Here is a 24549-nt window from a genome sequence, read left to right as displayed (position 1 = left end):
TCAAATACAAAGTTCTATTTATTTTCAATAATGAAATCAACACAACAAAGAGGAATTAATCCTCTAATTTTTAAATCTAACACTATTCTTAGCACAAAACTATCCTCAATAAATAAAAACACAATACTAGTAACCAAGTAAGACTTTTCCCAAGACTCTCTAAATTTTTGTGTTTTAAACAAAACTGGATGGTAGATAAAGAAACACATGCTAGAGACTTAACTGACAGACTTGAAGAAAAGAACAGCCAACGAAGAGGCTCCCCAAATATAAGTTGGCAAAAGGAATATGGGGTTTTCAAAGCAGCCCAGAAATCAGAGTTCACTGGGGGATGCAAGGGTTTGGGACAGTCCATGTTCCAAGGCCTTGTAATTAAATCTTTCCACATTCCTAGATTCTTGATTTGGAATCTATCATAATCTAGAGAAGCTTCTGCCAAAGGATAGGAGGCTCTTTATTTATGCTTTCTGAAACGACCCATCTAATTTTCTGCCTTTGACTTTGTCACTAGCTTCTCTCACCAATACAGCAGGGATTCCATTCCAGAAAGTGGTTATTACTATGTAAACCAACCTCTCTGTTTTTGATTTTCCTTTTACAGACACATTGATACTGCCAGGAACAGCTCTAAATATATCCAATTTCTTTTATTTTCATCCTCCAACTTTGCTTGGCTACAAAATCTAGGACTCACAGAGCAACAATAGCATTGGTCAAAAGATGAGTGTCAGTTCCAATGTAAAAATCTCTGAAGTTCAATAGTCACAAAAAAATTTTTTAATGCCTTATCTGCCAAACCTTTTTTTTTCATTATCTTGCCAATTATTTCTTTCGGAATTCAATCCTCCGAGCTACATTCTGAGCACCAAATTTTTTGACCAGTGCATCTCGGGTACCCTCATCATCTTTTTGCAAATCTAAGTCATCCTGTCGGGACCAAATGGGATACCCATCAGCCCTCTGACCAGACTCTAAAAAGGAGGAAGTAGCCTCCAGCTCACCACTATTTTTTAGGAAGGCCTGTGTAACTGTTGACAGATCCAAGTTAAACTTTTCCATTAACTGCCGGATGATCTTAATGGCAGCTCCCACCTCTGGTGCGGAAACTTTTTCTTCTTATTCTTCCTCATCAGGCTGTGTTTCTGAGTCTTCCTCAGGTGTGGGTGGATCATCATCACACATTGTTATATGTATTTCAAAATCAGGGCTCTCATCCACCTAGAGAAAGTGATGAATATGACCAGTTCCTAATTACCAAGTCATGAATACTTACTCTTAAAATATCTGGTCTCTCCCAGCTACCACTTCCTTGCCCTTTTCACCCCAATCACACTGGACTTCCTTCAGTTCCTCTTATGTGCTATGTTCCTTCTTACATTTACTCATATTGGATGTGTGCATATGTGTGTGTATGTGTATATATATGTATGTATATGATAGGGTAAGAAGTGTGAGTGTGGATGGGGTGTGTGTGTGTGTGTGTGTGTGTGTATGCATGTGTACATATGTACGTACGTGTAGGTATATGGTATTCCAACAGAACATTAGAAGCTACACTGAATGTGAAAAATAAATGTTATGTGCATACACATATATGTATACACATGTATGCACTAGATTATTTGTTAAAAATTTGACTTCACTCTCAGATTGTAAGCTCCATAGGGCAGGAAATGTTATGTTTTGCTCATCACTACATCCCCAGTGCCTACCAATGCCTTCACATGGTAAGTACTCAAAAAACATTGCTGTATGAATATATTAGGGTCTCCACACTACACTGTATTTAGGCACGTCACAAAGTGTGTTATGTGAGAGGAGACCTATGTAGGCCATGTTTGAGAGTTGTTGAGAGTATTTGAAAGTTTACAGAAAATGAACCAACTTTAAATTAAATGAATTTCAAATTAGTTTCCTGTTTTAGACTGATGCATAACCATTTTTCTTAGTGTTAGTAAGAAAAGTTAATTAACAAGATCCTTTTTCTTAGAGAAGATATGCACATATAATTTGGATTTTTTTATTACTCATTATTTTATGGTTGCCTTTCTCTATAACTATGATTAAATATGGGATTCCAACAAAGTTTTAGAACTTAACTGAATATGGAAGAGCTAAAAAATTCTAAAAAAGCTCTAAGTATACAAAAAGCTAAAATTGCTTGATAAAAAATTAACCTCTTTAAAAAATTACTTTTACCTGAGAATAAAAACATTTTAAAAAGATAAATCTGCAAACTTAACTTACAAAAACTTACAGATGAAAGTACTCAAAGTAAGATGCTTTATACTGCCTAAAAATAATTCTCCCCCATCTTTCTCCCTCCACTCCTCCTTAAATCATCCTACCAAAAACTAAAAGTACATGCCCAGAACCTTGATCAGTCTCACCTTCCATTTTCCTCCTCCATCTTGAACTTCTCTCTTACCTTTCTGGGCCTCAGGTGTATAAAAATAACAGATGGGAAGATCAATTTCAAAGGAGGAGAATGGACGTAGGAAAAAAACATGAGTTAAATCTAGTTAACATACCACAATCTCCTCAAACTCCCGGGTGGCTTCTACAAGCATCTTTTTGACTGCTTCTTCATTCTCCTTGATCTCTTCCTTTTCAAATTCTTCTTCAGGCAAGTCTGGAGTTCTCTTATTCTGTGGTTCTATTAAACAGAACAGCACCAGATTAGAATTAGCCTTTTTTACAGAAACCAAAAATATAGTAAATGCTCTGTGAGCTCTGGGCCAGAAGTGAGCCTGCACTTTTTTCCTATTAGAAAATGTTTTTGATCAGAAGGGTAAGAAAAACATGACATGCATGTTCAATAATTTCTACTCTTGCTTCTGAAAAGTTGTACAATAAAAATGGTGATAATTTTCCTAGGTTCTGATACGTAAAGTAAAAATACTCTTCAAGCTTAATTCATTTTTCGCTTTGTATTTATAGATCTTGCAAATTAACAAAACTGTGCCATAAATTGGGTTCTCTGGGAAGTAGGTTCTGAGATGGAGATTAACAAGTAAGGTGTTGATTAAGGTGTGTTCACTGGGCAGAAAGAAGCTGAGAGCTGTGAGAGTTCCAACAAGGCCGCAACTGAAACCATGCAGAAGTCTGGAGCTAGGAAGGCCCTACAGAGTTGACCAAGTTGGGGCAAGGGAGGCAAGATGTTATTTTAACCCCGCATAGATTAGTCATTGGATGCTAGCCTAGAATGACAGAACCTTGGGTAAGGCAGTTCTCCCAGGGGAAGACAGATCTGGGGGGGTCTACCACAATCCACCACATACCATCTACAGAAAGGAGAGCCTCCTAAAGCTAAATATCCTCCTATTTCCCTTTTACTCTTTGTTCTGAGGACTTAACTCTGCTATTTTCCATTTAACAAAGACTGACTACTAAGGGGCAACACGAGAGAGATTTTTTGTGATGGAATTGTTCTGTATCCTGATTTTGGTGGTTACATCACCATCTGTTGTACATGTGTTAAAACACCTAACTGGAAAACTGTATGGCAGTTTCTTAAAATATTAAACATATAATTAGGGCTTCCTTGGTGGCGCAGTGGTTGAGAGTCCGCCTGCCGATGCAGGGGACACGGGTTCGTGCCCCGGTGTGGGAAGGTCCCACATGCCACGGAGCGGCTGGGCCCGTGAGCCATGGCCGCTGAGCCTGCGCGTCCGGAGCCTGTGCTCCGCAACGGGAGAGGCCACAACAGTGAGAGCCCCGCGTACCGCTAAAAAAAAAAAAAAACATATAATTACCATATGATCCAGCAATTCCACTTCTGAGAATACACCCAAAAAAAAAAAAAAAGCAGGGTCTCAAACAGGTATTAGTAACCCATACCACAGCAGCATTATTCACAATATCCAAGATGTGGAAACACTAGGAACAAAATTCTCACACATGTTGCAACATGGGTTGGTGTTTAATGGGTACAAATTTCAGTTCTGGAAGATGAAAATGTTCTAGAGATGGATCGTGGCGATGACTGCATCACGATGTGAACATACTTAGTGCTACTGAACTGAACACTTAAAAACAGCTAAAATGGTAAATTTTATCTAATGTATATTCTACCACAATAAAAAAAATTTAAATACATAACTGCACACCAAAATAAGTCAATTTTATTTTACATAAAATTTTAAAAAGAAGCCTTATATTTTAGAGATACTTGCTGAAACAGATAAAAAAATGGGATAATGGCCGGCACTGGCTTCAAAATAATCCCAGAAGTCAGGATAAAAGGTGTAGATGAAAAAACTGGCCACAAACTATAATCAGGTGAAGTTGGGTGATGGGTACGTGCATTATACTATTCTTTCTACTTCTGTAAATGTTCGAAATTTTCCATAATAAAAAGTGTGAACAAATTATGGCTCACATAATGAAACACAATGCAATGAACAAGAAAGGAATGAAACAATGAGCAGACACACAAAAGCTTCAAGATCTATTAAGTTAAAAAAAGAAAGCAAACTGCAGAACAAACTTCTGTCTAGTGTCCTAGTGTTACTATGAGCAAAACGGACACAAACAAGGGACAACAACAGTGGTTGCCTCTGGGAGAGGAAGCGGGGGAAGGGGTATGGAGCAGTGAGACTCACTTTTCACTATGTACTCTTTTACACTTGGAGTATATCTGAGGATAAATTCCTAGAGGCAATAATTACCATGTTTAAGGGAACATGTATTTTAAATGTTGTCAGATGGTGTCAAAATTCCTTCCAAAGAAATTGTACCGATTTCCTTCTATTAATAATGTAGGAGTGTACTTGTTTTCATATACCTCGTTAACTCTGGGTATTACCCATTTTGTTAGTTATTGCCAATCTAACTGATAAAATATGACATTGCCTTGCTCTGATCTACTTTTCTAAAAAACACACCAGACACATTTATTTCAGTTTCCATGGGCAGAAGTCCAGGCATGGCTTGTACTGGTCCTTTCGAACCGTGCCCCCTGCAGTGGAAGCACGGAGTCTTAACCACTGGACAGCCAAGGAAGTCCCCTCAGGGTCTAATTTATTTTTATTCAGTAACAATATTTCTGCATTTGTTTATCTGCCATTTATTTCCTTTTCTGGAAACTTCCTGTTCCATTTCCTTTGCTCATTTTTCTACTCGTTTTTTTTTACTTACTAACTTCTACAAGCTCTTTGGACATTAAGGAAACTCACTCTGTTGCAATGTATTGGAAATATTTTTCCAGTTTGCCCTCTGACTTTATTTATCATGAGAAGCTTTACATTTTAAGTAATCAAATATATAAAGTTTTTTCTTAGTCTTCCTGGTTTCAGAACTATCAACATATAACTATTAAAAGGGATACTCCGGGACTTCCCTACTGGCACAGTGGTTAAGAATCCGCCTGCCAATGAGCGGACACGGGTTCAAGCCCTGGTCGGGGAACATCCCACATGCCGCAGCAATGAGAAGCCTGCACACGGCAATGAAGAGTAGCCCCCGCCCTCCGAAACTAGAAAAAGCCCACGTGCAGCAACAAAGACCCAACGCAGCCAAAAACAAATAATAAAATAAAATAAAATAATTCAAAATAAATAAATAAATAAAATTTTAAAATAAAAAGGATACTCGGGAATTCCCTGGCAGTCCACTGGTTAAGACTCTGTGCTTTCACTGCCATGGGCCTGGGTTTGACCCCTGGTTGGGGAACCCTGCAAGCCGCGGCCAAAAAAAAAAAACCACAAAAAACAAAAAAGGATACTCATCCACATTTTCTCCTGGTCATTTTATGATTTTAATTTTTACATTCAAATGCCTGAATATCAAAACACTGAGTAGGGTGAATCCAGCTTAATTTTGTCCCAAGTTCCAATTGGTCTACCAGCCATCTCCACACCACTGATTTAAAATCAGGGCCCTACATGATCTCCTTCACCCATACACACAGTCCAGTCTCTCCAAGAATTCTCCCTCTTGCTTCCTCCATCCCAGCCACACAGGTCTCTGTTGCTCCAAAAACACACCAGCTATACTCCACCTCAGGGCCTTTGTACTTAATACTCCCTAAGCCTGAAACACTCTTTCTCAGATAACCAACTGCTGAGTTCTTTCATTTCCTCTGGTCTCTGCTCAAGCATCAGCTTACAATACTTCCCTTCTCATCCTGTAGAAAACCTCCTCCTCTCCGGCCCTTACCCTGATTTATTTTTTTCTGTAGCACTTCCCGCTGCCCAGCTAGCATTTTAAACTCCATGACTGAAGGGGGTTTTATTTACTGTTATATCCCAGCAGGATAAATGTCTGGCACTCAAACATCTGTTGAATGAATGAATCTCAAATGTCACTTTTACCAAAAACAAAATTCCTACTAAGCATATTGAATAGGATTAACAGATTTGCCTTCCCAGATTTCAACTGTTAGGCAGAAGAGCCACATAGGAAAGAGAAGCTGAGGAAGCAGCATGACTCTTTAAACAAAAGGGTCTGTCAGTTTACGCTGTCAATACCCGTTTTATCAGAAGCGAAGCATCTCAACAGCTATGCACTGTGTCCTAACCGGCCCTGAATCCCAATATTCTGTTCAACTGCGTTAGAAATACACTTCACCCGAGCGAAACGTGGAAGCGACTGCCCACTGAGAACCTTCTTATGTGAATATGCAGTCATTTAAGCCAAGAAATTAAAATAAGCTGGTCTGGCAGGCATGGCTTTAAAACGTCTTATACGGAACGTACCTGAATACAGAAGAACTATTTTTTAAAACGAGTCTGGGAAATCTCTTAAAAGATACCCAAGAAGCTGGTTCCCCGTTGTCTCTGGGGGGAAAAAACTAGGTAGCTGGTGGGAAAGGAAAGGGGGGAGAATTTTCCACATACTCTTTCTGCACCTTTTGAATATCGGACCATGCCAATACCCCAGTTATTGGAAAAGTGAATTAAGAGAGACCTTAGCAAACGGCGCAATATTACCCGGATGTCAAAGGGGGGGGTGAGGAGGGGGCTGGACGATGCTCCCCAAGACGCCAACATGGACGCCCAACAGAAGAGGAAAGAGGCCGACGCCCCCGCCTCACACAGGGGACAGCAGAGGGCTCGCGCGTTCGCAGCAAGCCTCACCCCCGCTATCAGCATCCTCGGGGTCTTGCTCAGTTTTCCGCTTGAGTTTCTGGGAGGAGGGGCTCACTGGGGCCTCCCCCAACAGGTACTTATGCTCCTGGCCCCGCAGGCGCTTGAGGTAGCGGTCCTTCATGGACTGCCACGAGTGCTGGGTGAGCGAGCTCTTCTCCATCGCTTTCCACAAGGCGTTGCCGGTAACGGAGCTGGGCGAGCGGGCATGTTCCTTCACGTACGTCAAGATGGCCACGTCGTCCGCGTCCGTGAAGACGATCCGCCCCGCGTGCGGCTGCAGCTCGGGCTCCGTGACGGCGGCGCCCCCAGCCTGAACCCCGGGCTTCGTCTCTGGGGCCTGGTCGGCCCCTAGAGCCGGGCCCAACCGGTAGGCCTCCAGCTCGAGCCTCTCGTTGCGCTCCACGCAGTCCAGGATGTACTGCGTGGAAATGAAGTCGCCCGAGGCCTCGGCCGCCGCCTCCCCAGGCTGAGCCAGCAGCACGGCCCCGGGCTCCTGCACGCGACACAAGGTGCCGCCGCCGTGCAGGATGAGCGTCGAGAGCCGGCGCTTCGCCGGGCTGGGACGCACGTAGAAGGACATGGAGCTGCCATCCTCCCTCACGAACAGAGTCGAGGAATGGGTTGGCCCATTGGGGTCTTTGCCCAAATCCATCGCCTCAGCCATAGCTCACGCCGAGCACCAGAAGAAGAGCGGCGTACAGAGCCCCAGTGCCTGAGGTAACGCTTCAGACGCCGCTGCCGCCGCCCCACAACCCCGTACTACGCCTGCGCCGCAGTTGCACAGAGCCGTGCCCGCCCCCCTTTCCCCGGAAGAGGCGGGGCTTCTGAGCGTGACCTGGAAATTGCCGTGCGACCCTCGTCCTCTTTAGGTCCGGCCCTCTGGGAAGATGGCTGAGGTGCAGGGACCTGAAGTTAAAGTGGACGACTGCGAGCCGAAACTGAGCAAAAAGTAAGTGTCGCAGCAGGTCATTAAAACCTTTGCTGTCGGAGAGTCTGAACTAGGAGGCGCCTCCAGGCTCCGGCCGAGGCGACTGTGCCTGGGGCCTTCCTGCTGGTTCTCGTGGGTATGAACATGCTGGGACGTAGTCGCTGCGCCCCGAAACTACATCCCCCAGGATGCCCGGGGGCCCCCCGCTGGTTGGGTCCTTCCTCCTTCTCGTACTCTTGGAGTAAGAATGCGGAGAACTGGGCGGGGACAGAGAAAAGCGAAATTTACTCCTTCCCTTTTCTCCGAGAAATGCGTTACTGTGCCACACCCCGGTAAAGAAGTTGGGGAAATGTTAAATACCCTAGCTTTTCAGAAGCACCTTCAATGTTCGAACTTTATGTATCAAAGGCCATTCAGAACCCTTTGTATTAAAGGGATCAGTTCTAAAACTGTGTCGTACACCTCTCCATATGGGTTAGAGCATTGTGAGTATGTCTGGCAGTAGGGACTGTTTTATTTAGCCGGGTACACCAAACTGCACTTAGCACAGCTGGCTGTATCTTTGTTAATCACCCCAAATCCTTGGAGTATGAAGGTGAATATAAATAAGTTAAGATTAGCCGCCTTTTCACTGACTGTGTCTTGTATTCTCTTAATACTACACTCCTTCTCAACCGGAGTTCTTCATAGAACGTAGGTAATGATCTGAGTGACTAGTTCCTCAGTACTCCTAAGGATGGTACATAAATATAGTACCGTTCCAGAGGCATCGGAGAGAAGTTAGTTTATTGCATATAATGCCTGCTTTAGTGCAAATTTTTAGTTCTGTTTCTTAATTGTTATTGGAACTTCCTTGGTGTAAATCTTTAGTGAGCACCATTGTATGCCAGTTATTTTCTCCAAGTTTAAAAACAGATAGGCTCCCTGCCAGGTGATTCATTCAAGGCCACATTTATTTTAAGGCGATAAAGAACATGATCTCTGTCGTTCTGTTGCCTTCCAGTGTTAATGTATAAACTTAATGTAGTCTAAGACTCTTTCTGAATTTCTTCTTTCCTCCCTGTTCCTGGAGCTCCAAACAAGGCTTGTCTTTGATTCAGGTGCTTTTGTGTGGCTTGTTTTTAGCTTCCTCTAGAGTTTGCAGTTGATGGTGATGTTTTGTACGCTTCCCATTGCCATCTTTGTGGACAGGTATTTCATCACCAAGAGAGAAACTACATGTCAGGGGCTTCAGAAACACTCCCATTTTCTAGACTGTTGTGAACATTTCTACCCATAAACCATTGACTGACTTGCTGTTGACCCCAAATAAGCACCATCTTACCATAGCCAGGACTGAGAACATTGTCAGTTAATTTGCAGCACAGTGAGTGTTACAGGGTTGATGTCAGTTGAGAGAGTCTTATGTAAAATGGGACACTAAAAGGTTTCATAACCTCGCCTTCTCCCCGCACCCAACCCATAAGAGTAGGAGTGCTGGCTGGGAGTATGTGTACTGTCTGTCCCATCTGACACCACATCTCTGTGTTTCCTGTTAGGTGGTGGTAATCATTAGTTCCAGGGTAATCTGCCATGTTGACGCAAGCTGCTGTAAGGCTTGTTAGGGGGTCCCTGCGCCAACCGTCCTGGGCACAGTGGGGGCAGAGGGAGCTGCGCCTGTGTCAACTTGCTCGTTTCACAACGATTCACAAGGACAAGCCACTTTTTGATAAAAGAAGGTTGGTGCCCATTACCTTCTTTATTGCTCTGGGAGCAAAAATCCTTCCCTTACTTGGTTTCTTATCTGTTAAGCCTCTGGCTAAGTCTTTGGACTTGCTAATGAAACAACCCTGCTACCTACCAAAACCAATAGTCCTTTCTCAGTTTCTCTTTAATAAATTCAAATTCTCACTCCATAGATTCTTGAGATGACTTTTAGGTCTTATTCTAGAACAGTGCTGAGAACAAAACCCTTTATGAATAAAGAATTTCTAATGCAGGTTATTGTCCCTTCCCCGTCTTTCTGGAATTTCTTTGCTCCTGAGATTAACTTGGTTTCTAGTCTTAGTTCTTACTCCTAGGACCTTTTTGGATTATCTTTATTATTGATTTGACTTAAAGAGCAACAGCCAGTTGAATGGAAAACAAGTTCATTATGTTAATGCCAGGAAGAACCAGAGAGGCTTTGATGCCCACTGACTGAATGACAGCACAATAAGTCTAGCACTGTTCTAGAAAGGTGGCTTCACAACTGCTAGAAAACAGATTTTATCCAGAGACACTTACTTTGAGGCCCTCAGAGTCAGTTTTCTTACTTAAAAGATAATCATTTCAAATCTCCAATTAAGTTTTTTTAATTGAGTTATTCTAAACTCATAGATAATTTTAAATGGACCCTGAAGCCAAACAGTATGCAAGCCTAAGGATCATTTGCCATGGTTCGTTATGACAGGATATTCAGTTAACATTGGTGGTTTAAAGGAATGATCAAGTCTATTTGAATAATGAGGGTATCCCTCTCTACCCAAATCTGTTTGGTTTCTGGGTTCAGATAGCAAGTGTTCAAGTTATTTAAGCCAAGTTGTACCAATCGCTTTAGTTTTTGAGTCTCAGGTGACGAGTATGAAGAGTTTGAATAGTGAGAGATTTGACAAGAAATTTATCCACATCTGTAAAATTTCTGTCCTTGAGGCAGAGTGCGAAGGGTTAAGATAGGGATACCTAGAATGGTTCACATTTGCATGGTTACTAAAATGCTAGGGGTGGGGTCATCTCTTTATGTATATTATCTCAATCCTCACAACATCTGGGGAAGAGGGTGTCTATTATTATTTTGCAGAAGAAATTAAGTTACTTGCCCAAAGTCACATAATTGGTAGGTAGGCGTGTCAGGATTTAGCCCCAGGCAGTCTGGCTCCAAAGATGGTATATTATCCCCTGTGCTATGCTGCTTTGTACACTATTCTACCCAATTTGTTGTCAAAGTCAGGCTCCATTGTGGAGAGTGAGGCCAATGCTGAGGGCCATTGTCAATGCATTGATCAATGCTGGGGGAGAGATTGTCAGTGGAGTGTCTCCCTGAACTCTGAAGAGCCCCCTCTTCCTCACCCCACCCCAGACTAACCCACTCCTTTCGGGAGGGGAGAGAGATGACAGACAAAGCTAGAGATGTCACGTTATCACACATCAGACCTGATGCTCTAGGAACTTCCGTGTTCTGCAGAGGAATCCAAACAACTAAGATTCAGTCCCTGGCCTCAAGGAGCTCCCAAGCCTAAGTAGCTTGAGAAAGGCCTACCTTGCTGATTTTCTGGAAAACCTTTTTTCCTATTCTAAATATAAATTAATATGTAGGGTTTTCTTTGTCCTTGTCTATCTTGATTTTAGTTGGGATCTAATGCCAAGGACCTCAGACTGGAAAAAAGAGACTGAGAAAGATCTTACACATCTTTATTCTAAGTTTTTTTTTTTCCCTTGTCTGTTTCACATATAGAGTTCAGTGACTGAGAGACTAACAGTGGGCATGTAGAACTGGGCATGAGTGTTTCCCCAGGTTATTCATATTTTTGATAAGTAGCTATGGGGCAGAACATAGAGGACTCTTCAGGCACCTGTCACGTTGAACATTTTCATCTTCCTGACAGTGAGCTAAAGAGACGCCTGAAAGCTGAGAAGAAAATAGCAGAGAAGGAGGCCAAGCAGAAGGAGCTCAGTGAGAAACAACTAAGCCAGGCCGCTGCTGCTGCCACCAGCCACACTGCTGATAATGGTGTGGGTGCGGAGGAGGAGAGCTTGGACCCAAACGTGAGTCTTCGGGACCACTGCCCTGGCTGGGCATAGGGAAGCTTCTAATGCGGATTATGGCAAATTCCTTGGGACCAGTGATTAAGGAGATTAATAGGAACTGAAACAGGCACAGGGATGGATGAGGGTGGGCCCACCACTCCATCTGGTTAAAGGCACAGGCCCTGCGCATTCTTCTTGTCGACTACTTACAGATATTTGGGAGAATCCAGTACTTCCAAGTGACTGATCTTCCTTGGAGCTCGCTGGGCCTTATAGCAGCCCCAGAGAAAATGTCTCCCTAAAGGTGGGCTGGGGTTTACTTTAGCCCAGAGATTGGCCAGCTATGGCCCACAGGCCAAAGCCACCACTACCCCAATCCCTCCTCCCTGGTTTTATAAATAAAATTGTGTCGAAACACAGCCATGCCCATTTGTTTATATATGTCTAAGACTGCTTTCACACTGCAATAGAGTTGAGTAGTTACATCAGAATAAGTTTGCTGACCCCTGATATAGAATATTCCTTTTACACATCCTCCAGGCCCATGGGCCTGCCTTGGGGAAAAAGTCTGGTGTGTGGCCAGGGGCAGGAAAGTAGGAAGATAAGTGACTCACCATGCAGATGTGTCTACAAAAGTGGTAACCAGGGCCATCTGTACCAATTAAACATCATTTTAGGCAGAGATTTGATTTTTCTTTTTGTTGAATCTTGTATTTTGGAATTCTGGCCTTTATTCCCAGCTGTGGATCTGGCCACCCTGCATATTTAAGTGCAAATCTCACTCCATATTCCAAGCCTATGATTTCAAGGATTCAGGGGGGTTGGTTAAAGAAACCTCACTGTATTGGGGCCCCTCTGAGGCAGAATACAGAACTCCGTTAGACAAGCCTCTGGATTGACCATGTTCAACTTCTCAAAAGCTCTTTTGTTTTTTTTTAACAGCAATACTTCAAAATCCGCAGCCAAGCAGTCCACCAGCTGAAGGTCAATGGGGAAGACCCATACCCACACAAGTTCCACGTCGACATCTCGCTCACTCACTTTATCCAAGAATACAGTCACCTGCAGCCTGGGGAGCACCTGACTGACATCACCTTAAAGGTGGCAGGTAGGAAGATTCCCTGGCAGTTTGCTGAGCTCCCACAGCAGGCAGGCCTCTCCAGTTGCACAAAGGAAGGTCTGGGGTGGTCTTGCTCTCAAAAAGCTTAAGTCTGAGGCTACATTACTAGAGATGGCACCAGTATGTCTATTCACAGAAAGTAGAGCAGCCCTGAGGCATGAGGTCACATTCCAGTGGTGATGCTACAGAGGAAGGGGCATTCTTTGTGGGGGACTCCTGGCCTGATACTGCTACTCATTCACAGTCCTTTATGAGGACTTCCCTTCATCAGTGGGAGGCATGGCCCTGAGCTCCTAAAAACTGCAATCTGTGTTCCTAGACTACTTTACACTAGGCTGTTTTTCTAGAGCACTGTTATTTTGGAGTTTACTGTCTTGTGTGGGATCTTCTTAATTTAAAAGATAATTAAATCCTGTCTTTTGTTTATACCTTCCCCCCAAAAAATATATAAAACTATTTGTTGTAGAAAATTTAGAATGTTGAAACATTCAGAAAGGCAAAGAAAGAAAAGTTTGATTACCCATAATCCCACCACCCAGAGAGAACCCCTGCCAATACTTAAATGCCCCCCAAATGTCTTTTTCTTTAAAGTCCAGTGTTTTCACTAAAATATGCCTTGATGTTAGTTATTCTGGGTCAGTATTCTCAGGTACACAGTGTGCCCTTTTTTTTTTTTTTTTTTAATAAATGTATTCATTTTATTTATTTATCTGTGGGGTCTTCGTTGCTGCACACGGGCTTTCTCTAGTTGCGGCGAGCGGGGGCTACTCTTCATTGCAGTACGCCATCTTCTCATTGCGGTGGCTTCTCCTGTTGCACAGCACGGGCTCTAGGCGCATGAGCTTCAGTAATTGTGGCACGAGGACTCAGTAGTCGTGGCTTGCAGGCTCTAGAGCACAGGCTCAGTAGTTGTGGCACACAGGCTTAGTTGCTCCGCGGCATGTGGGATCTTCCGGGACCAGGGCACGAACCAGTGTCCCCTGCATCGGCAGGCGTACTCTCAACCACTGCGCCACCAGGGAAGCCCCTGGGGCTCCTTTTTATCCTTTTTTTGTACTTTGATTTTTAAATTGTATCCTCCTTTCCAGTGTAATTCTCTTAAGGCATTATTTGTTGTATTTATTCACTCTTATTTCCTTCTAATTTAGGCTTCCTTTCTGAGGTGATTTTTTCTTTTATTTCTAATTTTTTCAGTGTGTCGTCTCATTTCTTAGTTTCTTCTAATTCTAATTTGTGTTCTTTCACATTTTGTGTCATATTCTTAATGTCTTTCAGCTCATGAAATAGAATGTTTTGCTTTTTCCTGAGCATGTCTTTCTAGTGCTTTTGTTGCCTGTGATGATGTTATTCTCCTTATTCTCTTTTTTTAATTTAATAACTTTGGTATTTGACCTCATTACTTTTATGTTGTTTATTTTCATGTGAGATTAATTTTCTTCAATGTTAAAAGGAAGCTTGGTTCAGATAGCTTTTCCACCTTCACTGAGCTCCCTCTTCTGTTGTTTTTGTGGAGCATTCAGAAATACAGCAGCTTGCTTTCTGGGATTTTCAGGCTCTTCTCCTTTCTCGCTTTTGTTGGACCTTCTCTTTCCTTTGTCTCTGTTTTCTTGGTCTTGTTCAATTTTGTGGGGCCTTGTCCTCGGAGAGATCCCTTGCTGTTAAATTTAGAGAGTTCTTGGGGGCTACACTAAAGGACTTCATCCCCTAGACCTTCTTACTGCAGCCAATTATATTGACTTGTATGACAGTAAGCTGCTATCCTCCCAGTGTCCGCTGCTATCCTCCACTCAGCCCTGCCACATTTTCCAGTGAATACGTATGGCTTTTGGGGAGACTTCCAGTTCTCAGATCTGCCAGAGACTCTACTGCTTCCCATAGCTTTTTCCCATATAGAGGTCTTGGGGCCCTTAGTGGTTTTCCCCAGTGCTTGTATTTGGGGATTCTTGGGAATATCTTCCCACATAATTTTGTTGTAAATTTTGTCCATGGCTTTTTGGCCTTGCCTGTCTATCCCTGCATTGGGAGCACAGAGTCTTAACCACTGGACCACCAGGGAAGTCCTTGTGCTTTCTATTTTTATGTAAAGATATAGGAAGATCCCACAACTATGCTGCCACCAACATTCCAGGAATCCATTGAACACCTTTAAAAGCCAGATCTTCCTGCACATCTTTTAACTGGTTTAAATGGGGAGCCAACTTTGTCATGAAGAAAATGGCAGGGCTTAGGCCTCAGGCTAAATCAAATTGTTCTAGTTTATATTCTGCCTGGATGTAAAAACTGCAGAGGGAGCTTTTTTGGCACTGATATCATGAAATAGCTTCTGCTTCTGTCATTATTTTTGCTGTTCTCTAGGTAGGATCCATGCCAAAAGAGCTTCTGGGGGAAAGCTCATCTTCTATGACCTTCGAGGAGAGGGGGTCAAGTTGCAAGTCATGGCCAATTCCAGGTATATAGAAATATCCAGTTACAGGCCTTTCTAGTTTGGCCCAGAGCAACATGACTGGGGACAAAGGCCCATATAGTCTTCTTTTCCCATAGGAAATTAAAGTTAAAGGGAGTGGTATATGGTTGGGAAAACAAAAGGGCCATCTGGTCACCTGAAGAATAAAGACTGATCTTGGGTTGTGGAGCAATTAAAAATAAAAGATAATACTTTTTAACAGTTGACCTTGAATCTGAGATTCTTCTTGGGTACACATTAACACTTTAGTGAGGGTTCCACAGTAAAACCAGTGGTCAGTTTTAATTTGGGATATTGTATACTGAATTATGTTTTCCATTTATTCAGGAATTATAAATCTGAAGAAGAATTTATTCGTATTAACAACAAACTGCGCCGGGGAGACATAATTGGAGTTCAGGGCAATCCTGGGAAAACCAAGAAGGGCGAGCTGAGCATCATTCCCTATGAAGTCACACTGCTGTCTCCTTGCTTGCATATGTTACCTCATCTTCACTTTGGCCTCAAAGACAAGGTAGGGGCTTCCCTGGTGGCGCAGTGGTTGAGAGTCCGCCTGCCGATGCAGGGGACACGGGTTCGTGCCCCGGTCCGGGAGGATCCCACATGCCGCGGAGCGGCTGGGCCCATGAGCCGTGGCCGCTGAGCCTGCGCTTCCGGAGCCTGTGCTCTGCAACGGGAGAGGCCACAGCAGTGAGAGGCCCGCGTACCGCAAAAAAAAAAAAAAAAAAGACAAGGTAATTTCTTGTGGCCCCCTGGCTCTGGTTTATCATACCATTGAATCAAACACATCAGTGATTTCTATCTGTTACTTTTCATTTAGGAAACAAGGTTTCGTCAGAGATACTTGGACTTGATCCTGAATGACTTTGTGAGGCAGAAGTTTATCATCCGCTCTAAGATCATCACATACATAAGGCATTTCTTGGATGAGTTGGGATTCCTAGAGGTGATGGAAAGTTCTTACCTGACATGATGAGCTGCATTCTGTGCTTGCCTCTTACTCTTCTTCCCTTCCCTTCTCCACAGGCACATCCTGTGTCAGTATCCTTCATGCTCAGTGAAAAGTCCCCTTTCTTGCCAGTGTCTTTGTTCCACTTGTTTATTTAGTGCCCTGATTAGGAAGGTAGGACAGGACTTCTAAGATAATGGACAAAGTAGAGGGCCATCCACATGCTAACAATGCCATGTTCAATGTGTTATCAACTCATTTTGTTTTTTTGTAGCATTAAAAAATATTTTTCTTGATTTTTATTCAACTTATTTAAACTAAAAGTTGTTTAGGAAAATTTGTAGAGCAAAAAAAAAAATTTTTTTTTTATTTTCTAATTTTATGAGAAAGGTGAGTACCTATTACCATAAAACAAATTCAAACAATAAAGAAATAAATAGAAACAAAACTGAAGGTCCCCTTTCATTTTTTCCCAGCTAATGTCTCTCTCCAAACTTGAATTTGAGGTGGCACAGTGGTTAAGACTGCACTCCCGATGCAGGGGGCCAAGGTTCAATCCCTGGTCAGGGAACTAGGTCCCACATGCGTGCCGCAACTAAGAGTTTGCATGCCACAACTAAGGAACTCTTGAGCCTCAACTAAGGAGCCTGCATGCTGCAACTAAGACCCAGCGCAACCAGATAAATAAATAAATAAATATATTTTTTAAAAAAACAACTTGAATATCCTTCCTCGCCATTTACTCTGCATATTCATAATACCTCCACTCCTATGCATGTTGCAGGTGGGGTACATGTGTAAGTGTTTTAGAAGGGTTTTATTTTTTGCTTTAAACATAAATGAAGTCACATCGTATGTATTATAATGGACCTCCCACACACACACACACACACACACACACACACACACAGGGGCCCTTTGCATGTCCATATATATGTGTATGTGTATTCCTTTTTGATGCTTTATAATTCTTTCCCCTATTGATAGTTTAAGTTTCTGATTTTCTTCAGTAATGTTTTAGTGAACATCTTTGTACACATGGACATGTGTTTCTGTAAGATGGATTTCTAGAAGTAGAATAAGTCAAAGGGTATAAGCAGTTACAATTTTTAATAAATACTGCAAACTGAACTCAAGAAAGGCTGTACCCATTTAGAGTCCCACTAACAGCTTATGAAAGTTTATGGTACTGTGTTAATGGTGTTTGGTATTAATAGAGACTCTATTCTAGAAAATCAAGCTATCTCTACTTTTTTTGTCAAGCACCTACGCATTATTATTGAACTTAACTTTTACTTGGGATATAGTAGGCTTAGCCTATCACATTTAAAGTCTGAGCCATTCCCAAGAACTCTAGTTTGAGGACCTCTGTCCGTGAACTAAATGTTTTTCCTCTCTTTTAGGTTGAAACTCCCATGATGAACATCATCCCAGGGGGAGCTGTGGCCAAGCCTTTTATCACCTACCACAACGAGCTGGACATGAATTTATATATGAGGATTGCTCCAGAACTCTACCATAAGGTAGTCAATAAGAAGATGCCCTGTGTCCTTAGAGAAGTAGAAGGCTGAAAAATATTGGCTAGACAGGTACAGTCAGAAATAAGAGGAACATTGAGGGTAGAACAACCAGGAGAGTATTCTAAATTGTCAGGCTTCTGAGTGTTACATTTCTGGAATTTATCTATAGGATCAGTAGAGTATTATAGGGCAAAGGGGGTATCTTTCCTAGGTGTACCGATCCTCCTAACATACTTTGTTTCCCATAATCTCATAATACTTTTAAGTTTATAATCCTTGGATTAAATTTGATTTTAGTCTTTTGTAGAAGAATGAGTTGAATCTCTGTCTGAAAGTTGGAAATATCGTCAAATCACCAGAGTAAATATGGAAGACTGTGTCATTTAAGATTCTTACTTGCAAACGACAAAACCTGTTAATGGTGTTTAAGCAAAAAAAAAAAAAATGTATTCAAATATATAAGGAAGCTCACAATTTCCAGGAAGATCAGAGAATCAGGCTTGGAGGCCACACAACTGAAACGATTCTGCATCATATCACTGGGCTGTTCCCATGAAGAACCCAGTATCTTCCAGTCAGCACAGTTACCACAACTCATAAGCTTGGCACTAGGCACAGGTCATTGCCATTGGGACTTCTGCAGTTACTGCCTCTATAAGCCAGTATCTCTGGCCCCTTTCACCAGAAGGGATTCTGTGCAACACCTGCATCTTCTTTGCATGTTGAAGTCTCACAGGTTGGGCAACTTATGTCACATTCCTACATCTTAACCCCAGAAGAGGCTTCTTTCTTGGGGAGGCTCACACTCACAAGATGGGGGACACCCCAGACAAAGGACGAGAGTTCAGTGATCCTGGACAGCCAGAATGATGACTATCCACGAAGGCCTAAAGAGAGTAGGACACTCAGCATTTGGCTAGAGACCTGAAAGCATGCCTTGAGCTGTGAAATCCAAGTTACAGCTTTTGTAGGCACACACTTTCCCTAGCCAGTAAAACAAGATTAGCTGCCATGACCACAGCCGTGTGTTGTTATTAGATGCTGGTGGTTGGTGGCATTGACCGGATTTATGAAATCGGACGCCAGTTCCGGAATGAAGGAATTGATTTGACTCACAATCCTGAGTTCACCACCTGTGAATTCTACATGGCCTATGCAGACTATCATGATCTCATGGAAATCACAGAGAAGATGATTTCAGGTGACCCCTCCTGTCCCTTTGTCTTTCACATGTGTCTGCAGGGCTGGTGTGCCACTTTCACTTGGACTTCCTGTTGGTCCTCTTTAAATGACACATTTCTTTCCCAGGGATGGTGAAACACATTACAGGCAGTTACAAGGTCACCTATCATCCAGATGGCCCAGAGGGCCAAGCCTGTGAGATTGACTTCACCCCACCCTTCCGGAAAATCAGCATGGTCGAAGAGCTGGAGAAAGCCCTGGGCACGAAGCTGCCAGAAACTAAGCTCTTCGAGACGGAAGGTAAAGTGATGCACTCCTTCACTCTAGGGCCCTCCTTCCTGTTCAGCTCTGAATTAGATTAGGTCAGGGCTAGAATCTCCCATGTTATTCTCTTTATATACCTCTTAATGGGGTAGTGTGATGTCTTCTGTCCTAACTTGTACGTTTGTATTTACAGAAACTCGCAAAATTCTAGATGATATCTGTGTGGCAAAAGCTGTTGAATGCCCTCCACCTCGGACGACAGCCAGGCTCCTTGATAAGGTGAAAGGCCGTGCACTTCTAGTACATGCCCTCATCCAGTGGTAACGCCCCTCCCTCCCTATGAAGATGAACTCCACTGTAGAGAATGAACTTCTACAGCTTCACAGAGGAAAGCTCTAATGAGAGAACAAGTTTTGAACTCCTGCTGTACTAAGCTCTGTGCCAAATAGTTATGTTCGTTACCTTATTACTAACCATTGAGAAGCTTAGGATAAACCCCTATAGCATCAGGTATAGGGTTAGGGTCCGAGGCCTCTACCACCAAGACGGAGACGATCAAAATGCCATTTAGAAGGGCTCTCTAACTCTGCTTTCTCCTTAAGCTTGTTGGGGAGTTCCTGGAAGTGACGTGCATCAATCCTACGTTCATCTGTGATCACCCGCAGATAATGAGTCCTCTGGCCAAATGGTAAGATAAAGCACGGTGTTGCAGTTACCTGTTGCTGCATAACCTCAGAGCTTAGCGGCATAAAACGGTTTATTCTCAAGAGTTTGGGTTCATTGGGTAGTCTTTCTGCTCTGCATGGTGTTGGCTAGGGTAACTCAAGTGGCTTTTTTCAACTGGAAACTCTGCCAGGGCACCTTGCATCTCCTCTACATGGGATCTCATCCTCTGGGGCCTCTCTGACAGCGTAGCCAGCGTTCCAAGTGGAAGCATTCCAAAAGAATAAATCCTGATGTGCAAACACATATCAAGCCTCTGCTGATGTCCCATTGGCCAGAGCAAGTCATATGGGCAGCCCAGAGTCGGTGTGGCAGGGACTACAGAAGGGCATGAATACAGGGGGTATGGTTCAGTGTATCAGTCTATCACACACGCCTGTTGTGAAGATAATTAAAGCTGCTTTGTCTCTAACCCTCCTCACTAATGTACCAGATGATTTGGTGCCAAGAATGCATGCAGGCTATGGGTCACAATCAGTAACAATTTTGAGTCAACTAGATTTCAGGAATCCTTGTTTGTACCAGATGTTCTTGCTGAACCTGCATATTCACCCTCCCCTTTGGTCTCCTGTCCCCAGGCACCGCTCTAAAGAGGGTCTGACTGAACGCTTTGAGCTATTTGTCATGAAAAAGGAAATATGCAACGCCTACACTGAGCTGAATGACCCTGTGCGACAGCGGCAGCTTTTTGAAGAACAGGCCAAGGTAAGGAAGGAATATGTGCCCACTCACCAGAAGATATCAGCCTTAACCCTGGTCTGTGTCTTGTCTGCAACTCCTGGTGACTTCAGCACAGTGAAGGATGAAAGCCACAGGCTTCACTGGAGGAAGTCACATTTCAAGATGGAGAACTTGACTAGTTTGGGCCCTAGAATTTATATGTAAATGGAGCTTAGGCGTGAATATCTGTTTGAGGAGTGTGACACTTGACAAGAACATAATTTTTCTTAGATGGTACATTTATTGAGGTGGCGTGAGGATGGGAAGCCACAGCACCCACAGGCTGCCTCTACTAGCACTGCCACTGATGGGTGGTTCAGGAAGTGGGAGAAAGACTGTTGGGAACCATCAGAGTCTCTGAAAGAAAATGCGTTTCACTGGACTCGAAGAGCCCCAGGCAGTAGAAGTATTTTCATTTCGCAGAGGAATTTGCATGTGTTCTGAGGTAGAATTCATCAGTCCTGACTTCCAGGTCTTTGAAAGAAATGACTCCATCCTGGAGTTACTGGGAAACCAATTCCCAGCAAGTGCTGGGTGTCCAGAGCATCCCTGGAATGATAACGCCTCTGGACCTTTTCACGTGCTCACTCAGACGCTGAGAGAGCACAGCCTAGAACGACGTCACTGTGTGGTTCTCCTCTTCCAGGCCAAAGCTGCTGGCGATGATGAGGCCATGTTCATAGATGAAACCTTCTGCACTGCCCTGGAATATGGGCTGCCCCCAACAGGTGGCTGGGGCATGGGCATCGACCGCGTCACCATGTTTCTCACAGACTCCAATAACATCAAGGTACGAGGAGACCCTGAAGGAGCACCACTGTGTTGGAAGCGGGGTGTGGTGGGCCTGGAGCATAAAGAGAGGGCTTTGGGCTAGGAGGAGGGGCAGGCAGAGAAGTTACAGGTGACTTCACAAGAGGAGGGGCAGAGCATCTGACCTTACAGAATTTGGGGGAGTTTCAACCTCAGGCAGAAGAAATACTGATTGTTCATATTTCTTAAGGATCCAAGGAACCTGCTAAGCCATCTACATGCATCACCTCACTTAACTTAAGTCAGCTTACGATGTGTAGAAACTGTTGCTATCCCATGTTTATAGTTGAGGAAATCATATTTGAAGAGAACCTCTCTGTTTATTCCTTCTTTTGACATTGTACCCTAGGCAGCGCTGCGCATTTCTTCTTTTCCATCCTCTGTAACTGAGAGGGACTGAATTGAAATAAACACAGATCTCCGGGTTTTGGTGATAACAGTAATGAGGGGAGAAAGGAGTAGGTGGATAGCCAGGAAAAAGTGTGCCTTAGCTTCAGAATGCATTCTCTCTCCTGTAGGAAGTGCTTCTGTTTCCTGCCATGAAACCCGAAGACAAGAAGGAGAATGTAGCCACCACTGATGGACTGGAAAGCACAGCAGCCGGCACTTCTGTCTAGAAAACAATAACAGCAAGTCGTATGACTTGGGCATCTTTGCGTTTGTGCAGAAGATCAAGGACTGCGAGGGAATTCCTGTGTGTGTTGCTATCCGTTTGACTATCACATTTCATGTCAGCCATCAAGAGAGAAGAGGAATTAAGAATTCCTTTTTACTCCTTGTTACCAAATAAACCATTTGTCTCTACTCCTGTCTCATCACTCTTTTTACTTTTGGAATGTCATCTTATTTCTCAGACAGCTGATATAATGAATGTTTAGGATTATACCACTTTATTCATTGAACAAATTTATATTAATGTCTGCTCTGTGCCAGCCATTGTTCCAAGGGATTGGGGACACACCAGTGAACAGAAGCCAAGTTCCTGCTTTTGTGGAACTTACACTCTTGCTTTAGGGGCAGGAGTTTGGGGGGCAACTAAACAAATAAGAAACAAGTAAATCCATATTTGTGATAGTGATGCATGCTAAGAAGAAACATGAAGCAGGGAAAGGGGACAGAGGTGCTATTATATTTTATTTTAAAGTCTTTATTGAATTTGTTAACAATATTGCTTCTGCTTTATGTTTTGGTTTTTTTGGCCACGAGGCATGTGGAGTCTTAGCTCCCCGACCAGGGATCCAACCACCCCCTGCATTGGAAGGCGAAGTCTTAACCACTGGACCTCCAGGGAAGTCCCCAGAGGTGCTATTTTAGATAGAAGTGATGGAGGTAGTGCTACGTTGCATATGTGGTCAGGGAAGACCTCTTCTAGGTGACATTTAAGTAGAGATCTGCAAACAGAGATCTGAGTGGAAAAGGGGTGATTCAGACTACAGGGCTGCATTTTTTTTTTTTTTTTTTTTTTTTTTTTTTTTTTTTAGGGCTGCATTTTTGAGGAACAGCAAAGGGGTCTGGTTTGGCCGGAGAGGAGAAAGTAAAGATCAGTAAGGGCCCAGATCATGCAGGCATCTGTAAGCCATGCAAAGGAGTGTGTATTTTATTATGAGTGAGGTGTGAAGCCATTGGAGGGTTTTGAGCAGTGTTGTTTTGTTTGTTTGTTGGCCACACCACGTATGGCATGTGGGATCTTAGTTCCCCAACCAGGGATCGAACCCATGCCCTCTGCATTGGAAGCATGGAGTCTTAGCCACTGGACCACCAGGGAAGTTCCCTTGAGCAGTGTTTTCATTTTTATTTATTTATTTTTTTTGAGCAGTGTTTTTAAAAGATTGTTCTAGTTAGCATGGGGAAAGCAAGAGTGAAAGGGAGACAGTTGCACTGCAGCAGTGGGCTGAGGAGAGATGATGGCTTAGCCTTGGGTGGTATAAAGTGATGGAGATGGTTGAGCCATTGGACTTTGCCTGTGTTCCTGAGGTCAACAGAATCTGCTGTCAATGTGGGTTATAAGAAGAGGAATCAATGATAATTTCAAGGTTTGGGGCCTGACCAACTGGAAAGTAGAGTTGTCATTGACTTGAAATGGAAAAAACTTGAGGAAGTGCAGGTTTGAGAAGGAAGGTTGAGTGTTTGGTTTTGGACATAATTAAATTTAACATGCTTGTTAGACGTTGAGTGGGAAGAGTGAATAGGATGCTGAATAGTGAGTCTGGTGTATTCTCATTTTCAGCACAGTTCAATTGAGCTAAGAATGTGACAAGGGTATGGCTGGGGACCTGCTGTTAAAAGAGAGCCCATGACACAGGGAGGCAGCTGGGGGAAACTTTTCTCCAATGAGACGACAAAGGACTTGTCTTTTGCACTTCAGCAAAACCTCTGCAAGCGTCTCGGCTTGGGAGTTGCCAGTCTACTTTCACAGAGCAGGTTTTTACTTTGCGGTTGGTAAAACGATCTAAGCCCGCAGAAATTACCTAACTGGGAACTACAGGGAGTGCTGAGAACCTCAGTCCTTGCTGGTGTTGAACATAGGCTCCAGGAGCACTTGGCAGTGCTGGTTAGATGACCAGGTGGTATTTCAGAAGAAACACATCATATGGCATATCCTTCAGCAAGGTGGTTAATTAAAATGAAAAGTCAACTCACCAGGATAAGGGACTGGACTTCAGGCACCACTGTACCGTCAATGTGGACCATTGGAAAAGGCAACAAGGATTAATGAGGTCACAAGTGATCTTTCAAGAGCTGTTTAGTAGTAGGCTGGGGGCAGATGCCAGCTGTCTGGCCTCAAAGAGCTTGGGGATAGAGGAACTGAAGCAGCAGTAGACATCTTGTCTGTGCGGTTTAGCAGGAAAAATGACAAACAGAATGAAAGCTGGAAGGGGACTTACCTGGTAGTACAGTGGTTAAGAATCCTCCTACCAATGCAGGGGGCATGGGCTTGATCCCTGGTCTGGGAAGATGCCACATGCCGCAGAGCAGCTAAGCCCATGTACCACAGTTAAGCCTGCGCTCTAGA

General features: G+C 43.4%; 2 protein-coding genes across 3 annotated transcripts; one reads left to right on the top strand and one right to left on the bottom strand.

The window, feature by feature from the left end:
* On the bottom strand, positions 1-7874 carry TERF2IP (TERF2 interacting protein). Its single transcript, XM_024735617.1, is given in 3 exon segments — positions 1-1218; positions 2532-2656; positions 7080-7874. Coding segments are annotated over 3 exon segments (1197 nt in total). The 5' UTR covers positions 7756-7874; the 3' UTR covers positions 1-822.
* A 26-nt stretch (positions 7875-7900) lies between these two features.
* KARS1 (lysyl-tRNA synthetase 1) lies at positions 7901-22340 on the top strand. Of its 2 annotated transcripts, XM_024735615.1 has the most exons (15): positions 7916-8040; positions 9558-9737; positions 11643-11802; positions 12727-12892; positions 15260-15353; positions 15696-15882; positions 16189-16314; positions 17721-17840; positions 18876-19038; positions 19146-19319; positions 19477-19562; positions 19886-19971; positions 20585-20711; positions 21373-21516; positions 22055-22340. In XM_024735615.1, exons 2-15 carry the CDS (start codon positions 9592-9594, stop codon positions 22151-22153), a joined length of 1878 nt encoding a protein of 625 aa, XP_024591383.1. In that variant the 5' UTR covers positions 7916-8040; positions 9558-9591; the 3' UTR covers positions 22154-22340. The 2 variants fall into 2 exon arrangements, with proteins under 2 accessions (XP_024591384.1, XP_024591383.1); XM_024735616.1 differs by lacking the exon at positions 9558-9737 and having other exon boundaries at positions 7901-8040.
* The last annotated feature ends 2209 nt before the right edge of the window (positions 22341-24549 follow it).

This window comes from Neophocaena asiaeorientalis, unplaced genomic scaffold (assembly GCF_003031525.2).
Source record: "Neophocaena asiaeorientalis asiaeorientalis breed wild unplaced genomic scaffold, Neophocaena_asiaeorientalis_V1.1 scaffold40, whole genome shotgun sequence".
Taxonomy (NCBI): domain Eukaryota; kingdom Metazoa; phylum Chordata; class Mammalia; order Artiodactyla; family Phocoenidae; genus Neophocaena; species Neophocaena asiaeorientalis.
The sequence above is the reverse complement of the archived record's forward strand: the minus strand, read 5'-3'. Positions and strand labels throughout refer to the sequence as shown.

Excerpts from the sequence above, each read along its gene's own strand:
- KARS1 (XM_024735615.1), top strand. The coding sequence starts at position 9,592 with ATGTTGACGCAAGCTGCTGTAAGGCTTGTTAGGGGGTCCCTGCGCCAA. Across the intron at positions 19,320-19,476 it reads TAAGCTCTTCGAGACGGAAG|AAACTCGCAAAATTCTAGAT; the intron begins GTAAAGTGATGC and ends TTGTATTTACAG. Across the intron at positions 20,712-21,372 it reads TTTTTGAAGAACAGGCCAAG|GCCAAAGCTGCTGGCGATGA; the intron begins GTAAGGAAGGAA and ends CTCCTCTTCCAG.